The sequence below is a fragment of the Mugil cephalus genome, chromosome 15, assembly GCF_022458985.1.
Source record: "Mugil cephalus isolate CIBA_MC_2020 chromosome 15, CIBA_Mcephalus_1.1, whole genome shotgun sequence".
Lineage (NCBI taxonomy): Eukaryota > Metazoa > Chordata > Actinopteri > Mugiliformes > Mugilidae > Mugil > Mugil cephalus.
In genome coordinates, this window is record NC_061784.1 from 21248629 (window position 1) to 21270928 (window position 22300).

General features: G+C 41.7%; 1 protein-coding gene across 3 annotated transcripts in view; it reads right to left on the reverse strand.

The window, feature by feature from the left end:
* Nucleotides 1-1682: 1682 nt before the first annotated feature.
* acsl6 (acyl-CoA synthetase long chain family member 6) overlaps nucleotides 1683-22300 on the reverse strand; it is a 35345-nt gene continuing 14727 nt past the window's right edge. For all 3 annotated transcript variants that reach the window (XM_047607813.1, XM_047607812.1, XM_047607814.1), the window contains 19 exons: nucleotides 21418-21532; nucleotides 20644-20708; nucleotides 18219-18320; nucleotides 17802-17901; nucleotides 15966-16144; nucleotides 14851-14883; nucleotides 13068-13119; nucleotides 11045-11118; nucleotides 10827-10904; nucleotides 8045-8179; nucleotides 7564-7698; nucleotides 6908-7003; nucleotides 5450-5522; nucleotides 3981-4069; nucleotides 3083-3199; nucleotides 2838-2981; nucleotides 2536-2637; nucleotides 2389-2460; nucleotides 1683-2185 (listed from right to left, as the gene is read on the reverse strand). In XM_047607813.1, the coding sequence (XP_047463769.1) occupies nucleotides 2045-2185; nucleotides 2389-2460; nucleotides 2536-2637; nucleotides 2838-2981; nucleotides 3083-3199; nucleotides 3981-4069; nucleotides 5450-5522; nucleotides 6908-7003; nucleotides 7564-7698; nucleotides 8045-8179; nucleotides 10827-10904; nucleotides 11045-11118; nucleotides 13068-13119; nucleotides 14851-14883; nucleotides 15966-16144; nucleotides 17802-17901; nucleotides 18219-18320; nucleotides 20644-20708; nucleotides 21418-21532 (1902 nt within the window). In that variant the 3' untranslated portion in view covers nucleotides 1683-2044. The remainder of the gene's footprint in view (nucleotides 2186-2388; nucleotides 2461-2535; nucleotides 2638-2837; nucleotides 2982-3082; nucleotides 3200-3980; nucleotides 4070-5449; nucleotides 5523-6907; nucleotides 7004-7563; nucleotides 7699-8044; nucleotides 8180-10826; nucleotides 10905-11044; nucleotides 11119-13067; nucleotides 13120-14850; nucleotides 14884-15965; nucleotides 16145-17801; nucleotides 17902-18218; nucleotides 18321-20643; nucleotides 20709-21417; nucleotides 21533-22300) is intronic.

Sequence of the window (22300 nt, forward strand, 5' to 3'; positions counted from 1 at the left end):
GTTTATTTATGCTTTGGGACGGTAATCATCAATTTAAAACGCTTATACATTACTTCTATGTGTAAACCCCTTCAAAAAAAAAAAAAAAAAGATAAAAGAAAAAAGAAAAACTGCTTTTGTTTTCTTTTTTTTTTTTTATAAGTTCATGTTTGTTCTATTTACGTTCGGTGAGTGGAAATTTCATCATCACCTTTGCCTTAAGTTACAAAGCCCCAGCGGCCGTGGCTGTGGGGGCGGCTGCGTACGACCTGCGGTTAATGGCCACGAAGCAAAACACGTGTCTTTTGTCAGATCCAAAGCCAATGGTCCCAGCATTGCAGGGCAAAACTGCATGCATAGCCCTGGGTCCTGGATTTTTGCATTACTTCTTTTGTTTTCTTTACCTGACATACGTTTTTTTTTTTTTTTTTGTGCAAAGATGGATGAAAAAGAAGCTGTGATTGTAGAGTCGACCTCGATGACAGTTCCACTGGGCCAGTCCTTAGAAGAAGAAGAAGAAGAAGTAGGAGCATGCATGCTGAACTTTTGACCGCAGCCATGTAGAGATGATTCGATGAACTAGTGGATACATTACGTGAATTTGGATGTGACTGAGATGCTCCACATGGCACAGTGCGATGATTTAAAAAGGTTGGAAGCTGCTACTCTCCCGACTGATCCATCTCACCTCGAAACGTATATATGTTTTTGTCTAATTGCACATTATCTGGGTTATATAATCTTTAAATCCTTGAGTCAGATCAGAGTGGTGTGCCATTTTTTTTTGTTTTTTTTTGATTGATTGAACAACAATCTACAGTTTTCCATTACTGTCCTACAACGGTGCCGGCGTTAACTAAACATTTAGACGTCTCCTCGAGCTACACTACAACACAAAGACACATCACACTTGCTGTCGTACGACTGTGTTTCTCTTGCACAACTGTTGGGTTGCGTTCGTAGGTCTAAACTAACGGAGGAGAGAGAAGAGGGTGACGGGGAAACGGAGATGGACTGCTCAGGTGTTTTAACTGCGGCTGAGGTTCTGCTGCCGGGGACTGACCGTGAGATTCGTTTTGGCGAATTTGCAGGTGGCAACGTATGGAAGACTTAAAATGCCCAAATTAGAAAACATATTCAGACATATTTATGTATGAAAATGCATGTTACGTGTGCGTAATTGTCTTTGGGTGTCTGCATCTACAGGGAAATGTTAAAAGGGTATTTGTTTCATTCATTAATTTTTTTTTTTTTTATTTCATCATGACGTCAATTTTCCATGCCACATTAAAAAAGCATGCGTCAAAGCAAAGTATTTATTGCATGTATTGCATTATAAATCAACAGTTTAATAAATTATTTAACCGTGTTGTTGGATCTGAATTGTATTTGGTAGCAAGACGATACAAAATTCCTCCATCTTGTCGTCTCCCTTTCACCCAATTCTAAATGAGCTAATTTTCATTAATTTTATGCAAACACAAGTCAACCACGAAACTACGTGAGAATTGTGCCAGGGATTTTTTCCTCCATCACCTCGGTCGATTACAGACATTTGGACGTTTTCCCTTTTTGGGATTCACAATTTGTTTCCACCTTATAAAACAGATAATGATTGGTCCTGTCTCCTGGTAAAAAGACACTTCTCTGCATTTAGAATGAGCTACGCTGCCCTCTGCTGGATGATACTGAAATGCAATACATGACATGTTCTCATTTGTTTTAATATGGCGTGGGCGTTCATGTCACAAAGCAAAGAACTTATTACAGACAAAGTATCCTTTTAACATATGCATTCATCTCAAACCATGACACAGTAAATGCATACATAAAAAGGAAACATGACAATGTGCATTGTGTTTGAAAATTTAACGTCTTTCTTTAATTAGTTTTTTAATTTGGTGTTTTAAATCTTCCACATGCTGGGCCAGGTTTGGTTTGGTTGATTTCCCAAAGCATGTTAAGCCTCAGGTGACACACACACGTTTATCCCACTGTAGGTCACTGGTCAAAGCAGATTTTTGTGTTTTGTGGATGCTTGAAGGTAAATGAGGTTTGCCGGCATTCACATGGAGATGCTGCTGTAGAGCTGGTCGATCTTTGCCTTGAAGAATTCCTTGAGCTCCGGCCTCTTGGCCTTTAGCGTCGGGGTCAGGAGGCCGTTTTCGATGGAGAACAAGTCATTGTGGATGTAGATGTTCTTCACCTTTAGAATGGGAAAGAACAGAAATGACGGTGAATAAAGATTTATGAAAGATAAGATGAAGACAATGGTTGAGTCAATAGTGTTTCTAAAATTAGTCTCCAGCAACGTCCTCTTTCATATTCATAATGATACAGATGTCAAACATACTGTGAATGCAGCTACAACAAAAAGGAGGCCGAACGTTCCCTCAAACCCAAACACACCTGCTCAAAAGAGTGGAGGCCACTGGCTTTGCCCAGACGCACCAAATCTTCAAGGATTGCCTTCTTCAATTCCTGTTGAGAAAGACGTTCTTGTTAAATTCCTAAAAGACTCTGAGCATCTTTTAATGTTAACTAGATGCCACTTACTGTGTTTTTACATAGGTCCTTGTAGGTGCCCAGAATGCCTTTTTTCTTGGCCCATTCGGGCATCACTTCAGCATCGGGAACCACAATTCCTACCAAACAGGACTGAAGAAAAGAGCACACGAATCATGTGAGGAAAAAGAATCGGGAAAAAAAAGTAACTAGAGATTACAGATGTAGAATCACTATCGGCCAAAAACATGACTTTTTCTTTGAAAACCGATATTAAGGCATTCAAAATCAGTATCACTCCTATTAAGGGGGATGTTAGGATGTTATGGACGTGCGTATGTTGGCGTCCTCACCTGCAGACTGTCTCCATGAACATACAGCTGTGCCACGGGTTCACTCCTAATGTAGATGTTCTCGATCTTCTCAGGGGAGATGTACTCGCCCTGCGCCAACTTGAAGATGTGCTTTTTCCTGTCGATGATCTTCAGCGTGCCGTTCTACACAAAAAAAAAAAAGAAAAAATATAGGATGAGTCATCCAGAATCAACCACGATCAATAAAAAAAGGACGGTGACGACGTTTGGACGTCTGGACGCACAGGCAGCCATTTGCCGATGTCTCCGGTGTGGAGCCAGCCGTCGGGATCCAGCGTCTCGGCCGTTCTCTCCGGGTCTTTGAGGTAGCCCTTGAACACGTTTGGTCCTTTCACACAAACCTTCATGACAGACAGAAAAAAAAAATACATTATATATTTATATTATTATTTAACTTAAACATCTCTCAAATATGTTGGGTGGGATTGAATACCTGTATTTCTTGTCATTCTTATTTAAATTTTTAATACAGTGACACACCGGTGCGTTTGATTACACAACGTTCGGAAGTTTGCGCCACAAGACACTGAACTCACATGGTGCGACCGTGTCACTCTGAGGTGGTGACGGTGGAAAGGTCCCAAAAATGAAGAAGTTGCAAAACTAGAAGACTTAAAAAGCCCTAAAAAGGTGCTGTGTTGGTCGTTTCTGGGGAAACAATTTCTGGGGACAGTCCCCTGTGTTGGATGACCTGTCCCCCGGCTAAAGCTGTCCCCGAAAAATGTCCCCAATTTTAGCTTTTTATGAATGAGAAAAATACGTTGCACGCAGACTACAGTCATTACGGTAGGCAGTCGTGCTGCTATTGACATTAGAGACATAGTAGTTTAAATATTAATAAATATGTCAAAATAAATGGAACTGTAATTGTCCCTGTTACTTCATTTCATCTCAATAACATTTAATTCTTTTTTTTTATTATTTCCAGCTGCAAATGTCCCCAGATTTCACACACATGATGGTGCATGAAAAGTAAATACCATGATATGCATCTCTGGTCATACCGCTCAGCCCTACGATGAAGCTACTGGATAATTTCCCACGGTATAAATAAAGTATAAGGTCTATCTATTGAAATCATCTCTCAGTGAACATAGTATGTGTGTCTCTACCACTGCTCACCTCTCCCTCTCCTTTAGAGGCAAAGTAGTTCTTGTCGGGAACATCCACCAGTTTGATGAGGTTACATGGCAGCGGAGCCCCGACATGACCTGTTGACCAGTGAAAGAAAATCCATTAAATACTTTAATACTTTATTATCACAGTCTGCTTCTAACTGCAGCAATTCTGATTAAATTATCAACGTTTAGCACAATACATGCACACATTTAGTTATTTATTGTCTGTGAAAGCTTAAAGAAAATAACAAATATCTCCTGAAATGTCAGAACTGAGCAGCAGGGGGCGACGCTGGACCGCGAGTTTGATGCCTTATCTAACACTTCTCCAGAACAGGTTCAGGCACATTTCTTATATGTTTGTCTGATACCTCGTGGGTTTCTACAGAAATGCAATAACACACCGAGAGCCACTCTACACCAGTGCTCCTTCCCACCACCCTCTCTCTTTCTCAATCGCTCCAAAAAAATATGTTGACAGAAACAGAACTTCAGAACCTTTTTTGCAGGAACTTCTGAAAAAAGTCTTTAAATCTAAGGTAAACTTTAGATTTAAAGAGTTGTTTCAGGTGCATTCTTCAACGTGCCGAGGCAGAAGTGAACACAACAGATAAGAATAATCTGGTTCATGAAGACCACACAGTCTCACGGAGGCTGTGGAGCAGGAATAAAAGGACAAACCTGACTATGGGAAACTATTCAAACTCTCTTCTCATCATTTTCTGCGCCACCTCCCTCTTTTTTGTCCCGTCTCATCTACCCATCCAGGTGGGAAAAGATAGGCCATGTATTCATACTGCACATGCACAACAGCGATAGGATGAACAACAATCACCCGACTGTCTGACAGATCCAAGTCTACACAGCTGCATGGAGATCAGTTGGACACAGTGCCAGGATATTTTTGCACAATGCAAGTCCCTGGAGGGTAAATACAGGCCGTTGAGACGGGCCACTGGTCTTTTATATCAGTTCACTGATGTCGGAAAACACCTAAGGAGACATTAGGCTGCTAATAATGCAACGTATCAGCTCTTTCTTCTCCGTCTGTATCACCCATGCCAGGCCTCTCCCCCTTTTTTTTTTTTTTTACTCCTTAAGCTAATGGATACGACAACTTCCCACTCATGTTGCCTTTTTTTTTTCCAATGTGCGCGACCCATAAATCATTCACCGGGGAGTAGTGAAAGAAGATAAACTGTCTGAGAAGTTACATCATCACGCAAGTCTCACTTGACAGTGAGACTTGCGCGATGACTTGGCAATGCCTTTAAAGATTTTTCGGAATCACGGGCTTATCAGGGAGCGCTTACGGGAATAAACAATCTTCAAACCGAGGGGGGTTATTTATTCCTTAAGGCTATAACCAAATCACTTCTAGGACCTTTGAACCGATTCCTACAGCCAAGAAAACAAGTTCAGGTTTTTGAGCCGAGATAAGAGGAGGCCTGTTACATAAAAAGTGATGCTCACCTGGGGTCCAGTCTCCAGGCGTGGTGTAGGTGCAGCCAGCCGTGCACTCTGTCTGGCCGTACGCCTCGTACACCTACGCACAGACAGAAGTAGATCAGGCATAACATTATGACCACCTTCCTAATATGGTGCAGGTCTCCTTTGTGCCAACAGTCGTGACTCATCAGAGAATGGACACGGGCCTTCTGACGAGGGCCTCTGTGGATCATCCCACAGATACTTGATCAGTTTGGGATCCAGTGCATTTGGAGGCCAGGTCAACACCTCGTACTGTTCTTTTGAGTTGTTCCTCTTTTGCGTTTTGTGTCTGTGTCAGGCTGCATCCTGTTGCCATCGAGGAGTTTCATTGCTATGGGGTGGGGGGGGTGTCTGGTCTGGTCTGGTCTAGATGGGGGCTACATGTCTGAGAAACATCCACACGAATGCCAAACGTTTCTCAGTTATTTACTGCTTCTGCCCGTGTATTTAAATGGAGAAGACTACTTATCATATATATCTGTATGAATCATTTGATCTTCTGTTCATTCCCTCTTCATTTGTTTAATGCATTAGCTGTCGTTGGTGCAGCGACTCCCCCACCACCCACTCCGACTCCCCCGAACACACCTGCAGGATGAGATCATGTTTCTCTGTGGACTCACTTCAAGCCTTTTGTCACCATAATTAGCTGGTTGTCATCATGGTTAGGATTACGGTCAGAGTTTGCTCACTGGGGTTGAAGTGTGAACAAACAAGTTCAAACCAAATACCGGTGTTTTTTTCCCGTTATGATATGAATTTGACTTGATTACACAGCGTTCGGAGCGTTGCATTGTGCGACACTGTGACCGTGTCACTGAGGCGTGGCGAAGATGGAAAGGTCGGAAAAATGAAGTGGCAGAACGACAAGACTTCATTTGTTTTTGACCAGACGTCCCTGATTTCTGGGGACAGTCCCCTTTTTGTATGACATGTCCCACGGCTAAAGCTGCCCCCGAAAACGTCCCCAATTTAAGCTTTTTATGAATCATTTTATGAATAACAATTATTACGGTAGCCGGTCACGCTGCTATTGACATCACAGACATGAATTTAAATATGTTTAAATACGAATAAATGTGTCAAAATAAATTAAACCGTGATTTTCCATAATTGTTTCATCTTGATAACATTTAATTGTTTTTTGTTTTTTTTTTATCTCCGAGTACTAAAACGGGCCCATGTAAACCGGTTTTACTATTAGTGTGGGATTATTCTACAATATTTACTCATCATCACAGTAAAATAGTCCATCGTTAGTCAATCCACTGCATTAATTCCTCTCTCAACCTGTAGAAAATGTTATGAAAACACTGCAAAATACCGTGATTTACCGTCAGAATTTTGAAAAACACTGTGACATACATACTTGTTCATACCACCCAGCTCTAAGGTGACGCGTTCAGGTGGAGGCGGGAGGTGGTGTCGGCGGTGTCTTACCTGGCATCCCAGAGCAGCTCTGAGGAATCCCAGGACGCTGGGTGAGGTAGGAGCCGCCCCCGTTATTATCATCCTCAGCCTCCCTCCCAGGCTCTCCTGCACAAAAGTGGAAACACAACAACTGAGCTCACAGACATAAAATTCCTTAGTATTTAAGTTCATCGCATCCAATGGGAAAGTCAAACATAACATTCAAGGTGACCAGGAGGATGAATACCAGGAGATTTAGCACGACAATGAAGCGTGCAGGAGGATAAGCACAGGCGCTGTTGTTGTCTTTAACGCCTGCTTGTTCCTACTCATAGATGTTAAAAGCTGCGTGCTTGGCTTTACAGGCTGCGTGGGAACAGAAAAGCTGCTCCTGTAATTTCTCTGTGAATATTTGATAAACTAAACCCAAATTGTAACTGTTGCAAAAAAAGCAGCAAACGATGTGGCGCCAAAAAAAAAAAAAAAAAAGTCACCAGGGTGCAGCTGTGATATGCATGATTTCCCTTAACTCTGATAATAAAAGAACTCTCCTTTACAAATGTATGTACTGAAATAAATGGGATTAATCGGGGTGGAGCTCTCCATTTATTTTTAAAATGCAGCTGTAGGACAACGACATCTCTTGTAGCAGATGTGATCACGGTGACACACACACACACACACACCTGAATCCTACTGAAGAAGATTTTGTCCCAGATGCTGTCGCTGCGAATGATCCCTCTGCTAACTTCAGCTCCTTTTCTCTTGGCGGCAAAGTTAAGCAACCAGCGCTTCAACGGACTGTTTGCTTGGCTGAAGATCTAAAAAGAGAAAACACACACACACACACACACACACACACATGGGTTTAGGTTGGCTGGAAGCTTTGCCGGTTCCAGCTGTTGAAAATATGCAAATGTGAATTAGGGCTATCTGGAAGGAGAGGATGAAAAACCTCCTCTCGCATCACTTGCTTCTTCATGGCAGCTGCCTTTTACAATTTAGAGGTTTTTCATGGAACAAAATGTGTTTCTGAAGAAACCAAAGTTAGGTTAACAGAATACATGACTCATGAAGGCACTGAAAAGGAATTGTATTTCATTTGAATCTTTTTTTTTTTTAACCTTTCAAAATAAAAAACTATTTCAAACCGTTTTGTCATCTCACCTTGTCGTACATGCGGTTGAGCAGACGAGGCACCACGGGGAAAATGGTCGGCCGCAGGGCCTTCATGTCATCGGGCAGGAGGCGGATGTCTCCCTGATAAAACCCGATCCGTCCTCCATGACAATACACCACAGACTGTACAAACAAATGACTGAATGAGTTTCCCCTCTATTCAAGAAATATTTGGTTTCTTTGCCAAACATTAATAGTAATACGATAAAAATAACATTATCACCTAAAAACCTTTAAAAAAAAAAAAAAACACACATCAAGGACCATAAGGAAGGAGAATAAACCTTTTACTTCATTCAACTCGTGTGAAACACTTGGTGGCTCGACTGACTGTCCTAAAGAGGTTATCATCACAAACGGGTCAACGCTGATGAACTAGGTGGCACTTGTTGGGCATGAATGTGCTTCACCAGTCTATGTATCAGTCATCACGCTAGTCGTAAATGCTGCAGTTATGTTTCCCACACACAGTTTCGTGGCACTTAGCAAAAAAAAAAAAAAGAAAAGAGGAACCTCAGATTTTGCATGTAATGGTTTAAACAGAGAGGGTGACCTTAGTAGGATTGCGTTAGGGCCATTTTGTAGTTGTTTTACAGTAAATAAGCCATTAACAAAAAGTAGCTGTTCTGCAGAAAAAAAAAAAAAAAAAAAAAAATCTAATCTAATCTAATCTAATCTCACCCAGCCGCTCTAGTGGAAAACAAAGGCAAGTAGTCACATAGCTCAATAACTGATTTACTAATCTAGCTGAGAAACCATAAAATCTTACTGCCCCTTTTCTCACCACTTGCACTCGAGGGGGAAAAATCCGAGAGTTGTGACTCAGATCAATAACCGGCACATTAGAAGCAGAAAGTGCTGTTGTGCAGTTTTGCAAATTCAGAAACTGTTGGGGATTGTGGTTCAAAACGATAAAAATTAACACTTAAAATGACTGTAATTACTGCGTGATCCGTTTGAAAATGTGTTTTGTTTTTTTGTTTTCTCTCTCACACAGAGACACCCGAAACACCACGTGCTTCTTTGCAGGCGGCGGATCAGGATTGTTGTCAAATGACTATGAAAGCGTGCGCCACTAGTGGCCTTTCTGCGGTGTCTCAAGCCATGTGAGGACACAGCGGAGCGCAGCAGCAGCAGCAGCAGCAGCCTCTCCCCTTCCACCGGTGTCTGGCAGGGAGGAGGTGTTTGTGTTTGTGTGAGGCTGCTGAACTTGCTTCTATTGTGAGATCAGATGCTCTGCTTTCTGGGGAAGTTAGGTGGTTTCCTGTGTCTGAGTCTCACACCGCTGACAGCACCGCCGAGCGACGCTCACAAACAAACCCGGCTCGCTGAACTTGATGCAACCCGAATACCCCCCCCATACACACACACACACACACACACACACACACACAGAAAACAGTCATCCACACTTCAGTGCACATAATGATAACGCGTCTGTGTGAAGCTTTAAGGGGATTTAAGTAGGTAATTTTAAGGGGACAACAAAAACAAATTAAAAAATTAAAAATGACACGTATAAGTTTAATGTTTCAGGTTGACTGAACCTGAGCCAGCGAAGAAAAACCGTTCAGACATAGATTAGTCGCCCTTTGATGTTTCGACTGAACCCCGCTCTATTTCATGTCTGCATTTAGTAAAAACGTGATATCTGACATGAAACTAAGGAACCGCCAAGGATTTCCTTCAGTTTAGTAGCCGTTAGTTCACATCGGTGCAGTTTCTGAAATGTTAAACCCTCTGAAACTCTAATAAAATATCAACTACTACAACCTGGTTACTGCATTTGGTGTGAAGCCAAAAGAAAGCAGGAAATGCTACTCTGTACTTCGCTGTTTCCTGTGTGCATATATGTGCATATTGTTGTTTAGGTGTCAAAGTGCTAACACCATATGACTCTTTAACAATCTGATGTAATCTTTACTACTTCTTTCACTGCAGACATATGGCAGACATAAACAGGCACTTACATAAGGCTTTCTTTTGGCCACATTGTGGTTGTTTGTGTTGGTGCATTTCTGTAGATTTACATTTCCTTAAGTTTGCAGATATCATCACGCCTTAAAGGCAATCCTAGACTTTCTGAAGCAGTCAAGGGTGAACATTTCTGAGCAACAAACCCTGATCTTGCTGCCATGTAGATGATTCACCCTGGTGGCATAAAAAAACAAGAACTCTCCGGACAGAGAAAGTGTCCCATTGGCATTGTGAGTGGAAACTCCTGGAAGTTTTTCCTCCTCTTCCTGTAACTGTGCTGACTTAATCCAACTCTGACTTAAAATGAAACTGAAAAAAAAGCATCTTTAGCTGAACAGAAGTCGCTCTGTGAAAATTTACCGCTGCCACTGGAGGATCCAAAACATTCCTGCAGAACTATTTCCTGCTGCAGTGGCACAGTGTACACAAATAGAAATGCCAGCGTTGGGCGAAATATGACAAGAAACACAGCAAAGTAGTTGCATAATTAGAGACAAGCTGCAGGAAATCTACAGTATCACTGTAGATTTACACGAGCACGTTAATGTATGTGTCTGTGTCTGTGGGCTGGGATGGGATGGAACTTGCACACCTTGGTTGTAAAAACCAGGTGTAACCTTGGAAAGCAAACATAGGAGGAGGAGGAGTGAAGACAAAGCATTTCTCTCGGACTCTTTCTCCTGCCCACACACTAAACATCTAACACCCACCTTCCTCTGACCTCACTGTCATCCTGAAACTCCTAATCACTGAGCTATCTCATTCCTGCGGTCGCAGACCCGTGGCCCCTTACCTCAATTAGCCTCTCAAACATGTGAGCCAGTGGCAAGAAGGAAATGAGGCAATCATCCTGGTTGGGGAAAATGACTTTCTGCAGGACACAGAAGGAAGGAAACGATCAGATTAATCAAAAATGCTCTTGTGGAACACCTTTACGGATGGAAACAAAAGCTCTTCGTAAGAGATATTTCATAAGCAAAGGAAAAAAAAAAAGATAGGAGGGCAACTCACATCTGTTACTTTGAGGAAGCCTGAGAAATCTGCTACCACGTTCCCGTGGGTGAGCATGACTCCTTTTGGATTTCCTGTGTAAGCAGAGGCAAAAGAAGCACCGACATCACACACATCGCACAACAATCTTTGCTCGCTGGCTTGTGTAAGAGGGCACAGAAGCACACAAGTGTCTAGGTGGGGTTTCAGGAGAATTTCAGCCACTTCTGGGAACCCACTAATGAAATGAGACTTTTATACTGTGTTGGCTCTGTGTGATATCCAAGGAGCAGATATAGGCCAGTGGCTGATCTGAATCTGTTTCACCTCATGCTGCGCTGACGGCGTGTTTGATAAAATGCCAGCCTTTCGTTGTTACTTCAAATGGAAGACTTTTATGTCACAATTTATCAGTTTCCCTCACAAAAAAAAAACCCAATATGCACACGCTAAAGTGACCATTTTCCGTTACTGTAATGCCATAGCATCGCTCTGTCCCATGAACAGATACAGTGGTTTGCATGAAGTAATAAACCTTCCTCTTTCCGAGATGTCATGTGAGCTGCACATCTGCAAGCAATCTTCGCAGGCTAAAAGCTGAATAGATGTCGCAACAGAGACTAAGGGAATTCTTGTGAAATGCTGAGCCATGCCTGGAAACTGGTCCATGTGTTGCATGTTGGTTTGCAGGTCTCTCTTTAGACCAGCAGGTGGCGGAGTTTACAACAGATCCAGCAGAGAGCAGGGGCCGGCTTCATGTGTAAACTGACACCAGCGAGTCCTCACATAACCTCCTCGTTCCCTGTCTATTGGATTTAGTGGCGGCTGCTGCTGCTGCTGTGAGATGAGACCTCCCAAAAACCAGCAGAGCTCCTTCACTTATACGAACGTGCTGCTGCAGAACTGAGGAATCAAAGCCAGTCAGCGCTGTCAGAGCAAATTGGAGTTATTGTAAATGCTCACCTTGCTCTATCCGGTTATTGTATAACAGACGTCTAAATGTAGTAATCGGCCACAATGCCATGTTTTATTTTCATTGGCACCCTGCCTGAATTCAGCAAAGGTAATGATAGGCTGTGTGTGTTGAGCCACATGGGATCAAGAGCAACAAAGCAAAGGGCAGGTTGCTTGTGTCTCTGGCAAAGTTCTCTATTATTGGCGATATTAAATGTTACACAATAAGTGGCCCAGTTTGCGTTTATTGCATTCTATTTACAGGAAGCTTTAAAAAACGCGGGCTACATTTGATGAAAGGTCACAATCACTGACCTAGAAAGGCACACGGTTGAAAACTATAGAATTTGCCGAGGTGTAATTATGCAATGAGTCAAATTGCATAATTAATTAGTAAGTAAACCGTGACCTTTATATCGGTTTATTAACCTATTTCCACACATTCCTGTGATTTGAATCACCGTGGTTGAAGCTGCTCTGTTTAATGGAAATGCTTCATGTCACCATTAGTCCGTGATGTTTACCTTTCTAGGTTATTCTTAGGGTGTTAGTGCTCATTTTTTCTGGACTTTTTCGTGTTTGGCTGTGGCATTCGGTGGAGTTATCATCTGTTGGTGTATTCTTGATGCATGCAGACTGCACATTTTTAGCTTGCACTGCTTTCTATTTTCTTTTACTCGACAATATTTATATCTGATTTTTGATCTTATTTTATGTCATCTGTCAACTAAGCTAATTGGGCCAAGGAATTTCTCTTGTGTATAATTACAGCCTTCCTAAAACAGAACCTGTTTGACATACGTCAGCCAGCGTATTGTATTGAAGGCTAATTAGACAGGAGCATGCTTCGCTTTGGGAGGGTGTTGTGCAGAAAATACCTTTCAAACCCTTTCTCATTTCATATTAAATTATAACTACTACCTCAAGACTGTCTGCACAACTAATTAACTTGCAGTTTTCTTCCAAGTCAATCCAGATTTATATGATACACTCCTCAAACTTTGTCATTAGTGATTTCAACTAAATTTGACCCTTTAACCGCTAAATTCTCATGACTTAAGTCATGTTTCAGAATGACTAAGTGTGTTACCTGTGGTTCCGCTGGTGAAACACACAATGGACAGGTCATCTGGGGCAGGTGGCTGTGGAGGAAGAAGAAAGTGTGTCAGCGTGAAGGCATGAAAGTCATCATGAGACAAATATTAGGATCCTCACAAACATGACGCACCACTGCACATACTGAATTGGGAGTGTTTGTACAAACGGGCCATTTGGCTCAGCAGCAGTACGAGCAGATAATATGACGTCACCAAAAAAAAAAAATTAAAAAAAAAGGGGGATAAAGAGAATGCAGTTGAATTTAATGCAGCCGGTTTCTAATGAATGTTGTCTTGGCTGGTTAACCTCCATCTCCCCAGAGGGTTGGATTCATTGTCTAGCCTGTCAACACTGGCTACCGTAAACTGTATGAGCTGTCACAGTACAGACACGTGTAAAAGCTCTCAAACGCCACAGAGGGTTTCTTTGCTATTGTGTTGCTTCTACAGTAAATGAATTGGTGCTGAAAGACCCGGAAGGTTACATTAAAACACCTTCCAGGACACATTAAATGGTCTCTAACCTCTGAATGGAAACATTTTCCATCCAATAAAGACGATGAGCTGCCATCTTTGATATTATTTCAAAGTGGGAAACTTGAGAAAGGGCCACCATAGGGCAAACATACGGTAGTAGTGCGTAAGTAATGACAACCGCAGCATGTTCAGCTATTCAACGTGTAGTGACTTTTGTGTCAGAACTTGTCACCTTCCTCATAAACAAATTGAATTGCTTGTTCTGAGCATTACAAAGAAAAACAGACTCTTTTCATTATCGCAATTACATTTGGAAACTCATTTATGTAATTTAACCCTTTATGGGGCAATAAACCACATATGGTGACAACAGTCTTCTTGTGCCCTTCAAAACCACTTTAGGGCTGAAATTTTGAATTTCCAAGTATTTCAGTGAGTGCGCTGTAAAAGGCTGAGGCTGGTCGTGTATATAGAAAACACTCAAAAGAGGCTGTTTTTGCCGTCAGCAATCTTGGTCGCACGCACTTTCCAAGGGCCTGATGGACTTGCTCTACGGGCCTAAAACTGCAGAATGATTTCTACCTACTGGTACTTCAAGTGCTTTAAAGTCACAGTGTCACATTTATATACAAGTGAGAGCTCAGCGTGCTGCGCAAGGACACATTGGCGTGTGGTCCGCGCACTCATCAAACCAGATCAAACCACTAATCCTCTCGTTCATGGAGAACCTACTTTAGCTACTAATGCAGAAAAAACACAGGAAATGCTTCCAGATATGATGCAACTTTCATTGGGAAGAATTAGGTGCTTTTAATACATAGATCTTCAACAGGGGCTACAGCAGAATTATGTTTAATATGGAAGACATATAGCAGTAGGTTGAGCTCTCCATCAGTTTGCTGGTGCTTGGCATGAAAAACGTTTAAGATAAGATAGGTAATACTTTACTGATCCCAATTGGGGAAATAAAATTTTATATATGTATATGTATGCACTTTCCTCTGTGCCCAACCCCAGGACTGAACCAGGGACCTTTAGATCATCACTCTAATCTAATACTCTCCCGACTGAGCTGACATTAGCAAGAGTGATTTGGTCACAAAACAAAATTATTGAGCAGGTGTAAATATTGAGTTGAGGATGGCAGTTCATGCTGATAAATTACACCCTCAAGGTGGCGTAAATACCTGTAAAAAAAATAAAAAATAAAACAAAAAACAACAAAAAAAACCTCTAGGAAACAATGTCTGAAACAGCTGAATCAGGTAAATATCAGACTTTTGAACTGGTTGTACTTACTATAGGTTTTCTGTAGTGCTCTCTGCCCAGAGCCTGTAAAAGAACAATAGCATGAAAATCATGACTGCATTTGAACTTGACATTTGACATCAATTACTATAAAACCACATTCAAATCTGATCCTCTGTGTTTGTTGTCCTTCTCTGAATCAAAGGCAAAGGCCACCGTCATCTGGTAAATGGAGGTCAGATACACAGTTCTATCTTGTTAGAAAGCATGCGCAGGAAGTTATCTCCGGAGATATTAAGTTATCAGTTTACCTGTTATCTGTGTTTGTGAGTAAACTGCATTTCTCTCGACTTCTGTCATTTCATTCAACTGTGAAGCTTCTGGTCAAACCAGACGAACTGGGCGTCTATCATGCTGGCATCACAACACAGTCACATAAAGACTAATGCCACCGGAAAAAATGCCAGCCATGTACATAAGAGGCCGCCGGCTCCTTTCCCACTGCTGTTTGTGTTTTCTTACAGCCCGTGTCCGCATTCTGCTCGACTCGGCTTTCTTTACATGCTTGCATACAAAAACAAAGAAAGACAATACATATCCTAAATACATATGTGCGATAGACACTCGCCTCAGCTGAACCTGTTTCACTCGTCGTGTTTGTTTTGATGAAGTTAGTGAACCATTAACGGTCTCGGCGATGGAAAGAGCAGTGAAATTAATGGAGGTGCAGCAGCGCAGCGTTGTGTTTGAATTTGGAGCCACCAAGAGCCACATCCACGTCTCTTTCTTAGTCATCTTGTCAGAGATGAGTAGATAAACATCTCACCTAGCATGCGGTCGTTCAGCTCGTACATGCCTAACTGACGTTTTTTTTTTTTTTTTTTTTTTTTGTTTTTGATCGTGTGCTGACCAAATCTAAACATCAGTTTGTTTTGACTGGCTTTTCGGTTTGTATAGAGACTTGTAATTGTTCCAGAACGAACACGAAGTCGAGCTGCCAATTGGAGTTTGGGTTAATCTCTGTCAATAGTGTCATACACCGTGCTTAAGCTATAATCACCCTGCTGTTGACAGCTGCTTTAAAAAGAGGAGCTGTGGTTATTGTGCAGCTTTTGTTAAGGGGCCGTCTGAGTTTAACTGCTACGTCTTCATAATCGTCTACGCACCTCCACTTCTTGAATGCCCTGCACATGGACGCCGCAGCTCTTGCCGTGCTCCACCACCGCGGAGTCGAAGGCGTCCATCAGGATGATTCTCCCCAAGCCGGGGGTCTCCTTCCGCTCCACGTTCTCCAGGAGCACCCGAGCTTTCTCCACCTTGTCGCAGATGACCGTGGAAATGTCGGCTGTGGAGAAACGAGAGCACACAAGAGCCCACGCAACCCTTGTGTGAATATCAGCAAAAAATAAGAAACGAAAAAGGAACAAAACAAACGTGGAGGGGGGGAGTTCAGTTGAAATTTCTCATAGTTTAAAACGTCAGAAACATTCAGGTTAACCTGAATATGAATTCAGGTTTAATAATTCTTGCCTCTACCTGTAGTTCATTTTTTTTGTTCGGCCTGAATGGTTTTACAGCTTTGTTATTTAAGTTCTAAACTTTACGAGCAGTCATCCACTTTCCGCAGAATTACACTGTTTACAATTCGTAGGCCTCCATCTGATTTTAATTGAGTTTCCGTCCAGAAAGTCACGCTGTGTGTGGAGGTGATGAAGATGCTTGCAGTCACCAGCGAGGGGAGCTGCGCTGCTGAAAGCTGCTCCTCAAGACTCTGATATAAAAGTTCCTGTTTTAAAACCTAAGCGCATGTTTAAAGTAGTCAAACAATTAAACTGTTTAATCAGATTAATCACAGAGTTGCTGTGGATTCAGTTTGATTAGCTGTCATTAATTTTTAACCTATACAAACACTTGACGTGTTTATTAAACACATTCAACAGCTTCAACGAAACACCTTGAACCAACTGAACAACTTTTTTTTTTGTCTCTTCTTTCAAACAAACGTTTCTCCACATTAATGTGTTCCTGTTCCTCTTCTTTCAGCCGCTACTAGGTCAAACTAACTTGTTGACATTGTCCAATGACAGGAGAGCTTTTACAACCCTGCATCGAGCTGACAGCAGCCTCCCGCACGGAACGGCGGCTGCAGCCCGACGTAAACTTTCTGAGGTCACGACGTTCCGTGAGGATGGTTTGTCTCAAGCTGGGTGACGCGTTCAGGATCAATGAGTGAATGAAAGAATGAACGCATGCTAACGTATGCTTTGTGTTGATGCGCTATTTAAAGCTGGAAGTGCGTCTGTGAATACACAACTCCTTCCTGCAGCATAATACTTTATGTCAGTCAACTGTTACGTCTTGTTTTTTTTTTTTTTTTTAAGTACGCAAATTTCCCCAACGCGCTGTTAAGCATCTTCCATTTCTATCGGTTGGTTCTGCTGCCGATCATCACCACCGGATCGACTGCACATTTGTTCGTAACTCTACTTGGACAAACTGCCTGAAATGTTCAGAGTCATTCTGCTGCAGATGGGTTAATTACCTTAAAATTTGCAATCAGATTAACTGTTTAATTTTGACAGCCCTAGTTTAAAGTCACCAATGATTCAGCTTCACCCTTTATGGTTAACTCCTTTCATGAGAAGAAGCCTGATGGTTAAAATTCACTAGAATCATTTTTTTTTAAATTTTTTTATCAGTTTTTAAAATGATTAAATCTTAGTTACATGCTGTATGAGGTTGCAACATGCTGATTAGTGTTCCACGTGCCCTTACGTTTGTCCGTCATATTTTCCACCTATTTCTGTTTTTTTAATGCACCGTATTTGATGTTTCACGTTGCCTTTTGACATCAGTCCAGGGGAAAGTGGATGAAAACTAGCCTCTTGGCTAATTCTAGCTCATTTATGATTTATTATACCTACAATTTACCAATCATTAATGTGCACTGTCTCGGCCAAAACAAACCAATAAACAAATAAATTGACATTAGTAGCTCTTACCTGTGTTAATGATGAATCGTATAGCATCCGCCCCTAGCGTGTCATACAGGGGCACCACCACCATGGAGTAGGTGTAGCATGCTAGCTCTGAGATGATCCACTACGGTCACACACACACAAAGTCAAAGTTCAGGGGTTGGAGGTCGTTCATCTAATCAAAATCCACTTTTTTTCTTCTCAATTTACACATTTAGACCATGTTTACACTAGTATGGTGTCACATGTAGTTTCATACATAAAAGAGAGAAGTGAGGAAAATCCTTAGAAACACAAGAGGTTTTTATGTGTAAACATGTCTGCGAGTTCGTGGAAAATGGTTTACACATAAAAAAATAATCTTTTCTAAGTCAGTTGGTGTGAAACAGAGATATATACGTCTTATAGAGAATAACAAATAAGCTATAAGAGAAAGATCACCTCAGGTCTATTCTGAGCGAACACTCCTATGAACTGGTCGGGGTTGGGTTGGCAGCCCTGGTGCAGCAGACCTGAACCCAGATGCTCTGCTCGGGCCGTCACCTACGCAGCAGGAAAGATGAGACAAGGGATTGGAACAAAATAAGAAATGAGAGAAAACACTCTACGAAATCCTCCGTATGAAGGGCTTGTTTTGTTTCACTTCCTTCTGCTTTTGACTGCTTAAAAATAATTTTGAAAGAAGGGGGAATCATGCTCATGTGCCTTAAAGCGTCTTCCCTGTTTGAAAGTCATTTTTGGAAACATTTCATCACTTGGCAAATGCATGGCTTTCTATTATGGAAACAACTGGTGAATTGCCAGAATCCTGTTACTCAAGTTACCGGGATTGTGAAATGTATAAGACGAGACGACGATGCATGTTGTTGCACTTACACAGCAAGGAAAATTGCATAACTTTCCCGTGTTTCATCTTTCAGCGGAAGACTTCCACCTAATTTTCCAACCCCAGACCGACTGGGCACGGGTTCAGCTGCAATGAGACACTGCTCCTTTTTAAAGGGGAATATAAACAGGTCCAGATTTGTTTGGCAGCCCCAGGAATTAAAAATTAAAAAAAAGAAAAAGAAAGAAAAACCTCCACCACCCACACGCTTGTTAAATTACATGACGTCACTGATAAATATGAGGATGGTGTAATTCTCCTATCGGCCAACAACTGCATAATTTCTACATCACTTGTCTAAATAAAATTTCCTTTGTGCCCTCATCAATAACAGTGACTTTCCAAAACATGGCAGCTTATCTCTTGTAATCAAAGATTTGTTGAAACCTGAAACTGCTTCAAGGAATGTCGGAAGTTTTCAGCTGTGTGTCAAATAACTTTCTGAAATGTTCATATGTTTGGCTTTTCCACAGACGAGGCCTCAGAGAGGAAGGACTTTAATAATCGCAGATATACCTGCGATATATGTCCCTCTTATATACCCGATTCCCCCCTGGAGCTCACGGCTGAAATGAACCAGTGTGATATATATTCCACTTAAAAACAGGGCTGCAGAGTTCATATGAGACACATGGTCTGGTTTTCAGCGCGGGAGTCAATAATTTCCCACAAGTCACATCTCTGCCTGTGGATCTGTGTTGTACAGGAGGTGATGTCATGCTGTCACACATTGTTATCCGATGATGTCCAGACGTGAACGGTGAAATCGAGCATGAAAAAAAAAAGAAAAAGGGATGTGATAAAGAGTTTGAGCCTATAACGTCATCCAGACCTTAAAAACAGATCATTAAGTTGGACCCGATTAAGAATCTATTTGCTAGTTTATCTGTTTATTGAGTGGAGGAGTTCTTGAGAAAAAATGTGGTTACGTGATGTAAAAGGTCTTCAAAACGAGGATTATTTTTAATTCATTGAAGTTGCGCTTCTTTATTTAATTCTCTGTACGTCACCTTTATCAGAAGGATGATTATTAATGGAAACACTTGTTGGAATTAATTAAGAACAGAAATATTGTGTGTACAGGAAATTAATCATAAAAAATCATCAATTAATCCATCCATCCGTCATTCGATTCTATTAATATCGAAGATGAAAGAGATTTTATTATCTATTTTAAATTAATTTATAATACATTATTACCTTAAACACCTGACCTAAATCTGTTCCTAGAGGTAGCTTCCAAAGTCAATTTTGTACTAACTTCTGTGCAATGACAATTAAGTTCTTCTTCTTCTTTATATATAAAACTACCTACTACTAATCATCCAATACCTTGTAATACCTATTACAAGCCATTAGACCAATAGTAGCTGTGGTAGAGTCCAAATAAAGCTTTCATTTGAGTCTCCTGCTTCAAATTGCAACTTTGGACAATTTTGTTTTTATTTTAACCTGGTTATACACAGAAGTTAGCAGCAGCTGGAAGAAAGTAAACAATGTCGCCCCTGCAGATTAGCTTTAATCGCTATTTTATTGCTGTTGTTGCAGGGAAGAAAGAAGGACATTCACTCATGTAAGCAGTGCAGCAGGAAAGTGATTTGACAACGTGCGTACGTGACCTGGCCATTAAAAGCAAACAGTAAAAGCTATTTATTACTGACTTCTAATTGTGTCGAGTGTGACCGATTATGCCGGACATCGTTGGTGGGCAGATTGTTTTCCCACAACCTGTGTGTTGACGTACAGTTACCTGAAATGCCTTTATTTATTTTTATTTTTTTTTACCATGAATAGAAGACAGGATGTCTGCAAAAATATAATACTGTTATAAACAACAGTCAAGTGATTCACAACTGTAAAATCATTCTGTTTTATTAGCACTCTAAAACCCTTTCTTTTTTTATGCCTTTTCTTCTCTCGGCTAAGGCTGCAGCAGCTGTTCGTCAGAAGGAGATAAGGCGGCCCCTGAATGGCACTAACCTCTTTGTAGGACATCCATTTGTAAGGCTGGTTAGGGAGCCGCGAGCCTAAGCAAGGCCCATCTCCTGTTGAACAATGAGACAAAACCAACATTAACTAATGACATGGAACATTCAACTACTAATCAGGGCTAAAAATATAATTTACCTTTCACACACTGGCAATAATGTAAACATTTCGAGCGTTAACTACCTACTAATCCTCTCAGATCAGCCACTTTTCAAGTTCCAAATATTGGCTGAGCAGAGTTTATAAACCCTGACACATGAGTCAGTTGTGATGAAGCTCACTCATCTCATCGTGAGTGGATGCGGTTTGAAATGCTGCAGGGGCAGAAATACGTCGTGAGCCGGTCGTCGGCTTTTAAAACCCCTGCGGCCTTGAGTCACGGCAACGTTAACCGTTAGAAACGATGTCCGTCACCGTGGCAACCAGAGAACTAAATTTTTTTTTATCCCCCTGGCAGCGCACGTGTAATATTATTGGGGGGACTTACGGCCACACTGCTGCACAGTTCGGGCTGTGCGTGCTATCTCTGTCCACATGTGAAAGTATCACATTGTGTGTGTGCGTGGTTGCCCTTTTCTTTGCACCGAGGTTTCTGAAAGACATTATCTGCCTATTGGAATGCCCCAACGAGTGTTTGTGAACTCTTGAACTTGTGTGCTGAGTACTCCCCTGTTTCAATTCACGCCTTCAGAGTTGATGAAACAAACAAACAAAATGATAGAATTAGCGAAATCTTTGATGGAACAGAAGCTACGTCCTACCCACCAGATATATGCAGCCCTCTCTGGAAGACCTCGTACATGGTCCTGGCGTCGTCATGATAGTGAGTCAGTAGTTTAGAGGGGTCACCCATCATGGATCTGCGTCCCCCACCTTCATGCTGCAGAGAAAGACAGAGAAACACGGGGTAAACCCTTCACAATCTTTTATCTTCTCCTCTGATTAGATTCCAAAACCAGGGACATGAGAAGAAGCAAATTGTTTTTCTCTTTGTTCCAAATTAAAATCTGTTTTGTCCATTTACAAATGCCTATAAAAAAAAAAATATCTGTGCTGCTGAGATGAGCAGGGCTTTGTTTATTTCCCTTGAGCGCTGCTACACTACCGCTGCATTCTGGGTAATTAGAGACAAAGGATGGTTCAAGCGAATCCCTTATTGCAGATGAGTCACGTAGGTTGAAGAACGATTAGAGAGCGTGGCATGTGTTACGTTTGTGCTGTATTTTTCACCTGTGCTTGTTGCGCACATGGCGCACACACAACTTCAAACCCAGGTTTCTCAGGTTTAAAAACCTCAAACCCACAAAAAGCCTTTGAAAGAAGTTTCACATTCACTGCTGCCAGCCTCACCTGGAGGTAAGAGGCCTGTGATGTGTGTGCACTGAGCACTGGATTTGGTTAGGATTTGGTTAGGATTGCGGTCGCAGTGAACGAGGATTTGGTTCACGCACAGCAGCTACTTTTTACCTATACACCGATCAGGCATAACATTATGACCACCTTCCTAATATTGTGTAGGTCTCTGTTGTGCCTACAAAACAGCTGCGACTAATCAGACAATGGGGAGAGACATCTATGGATCATCCTACAAACACTCGGGAGGCCAGGTTGTGCTGGTTGCTGCCATCAAGACCTGGTCTACCTGGTC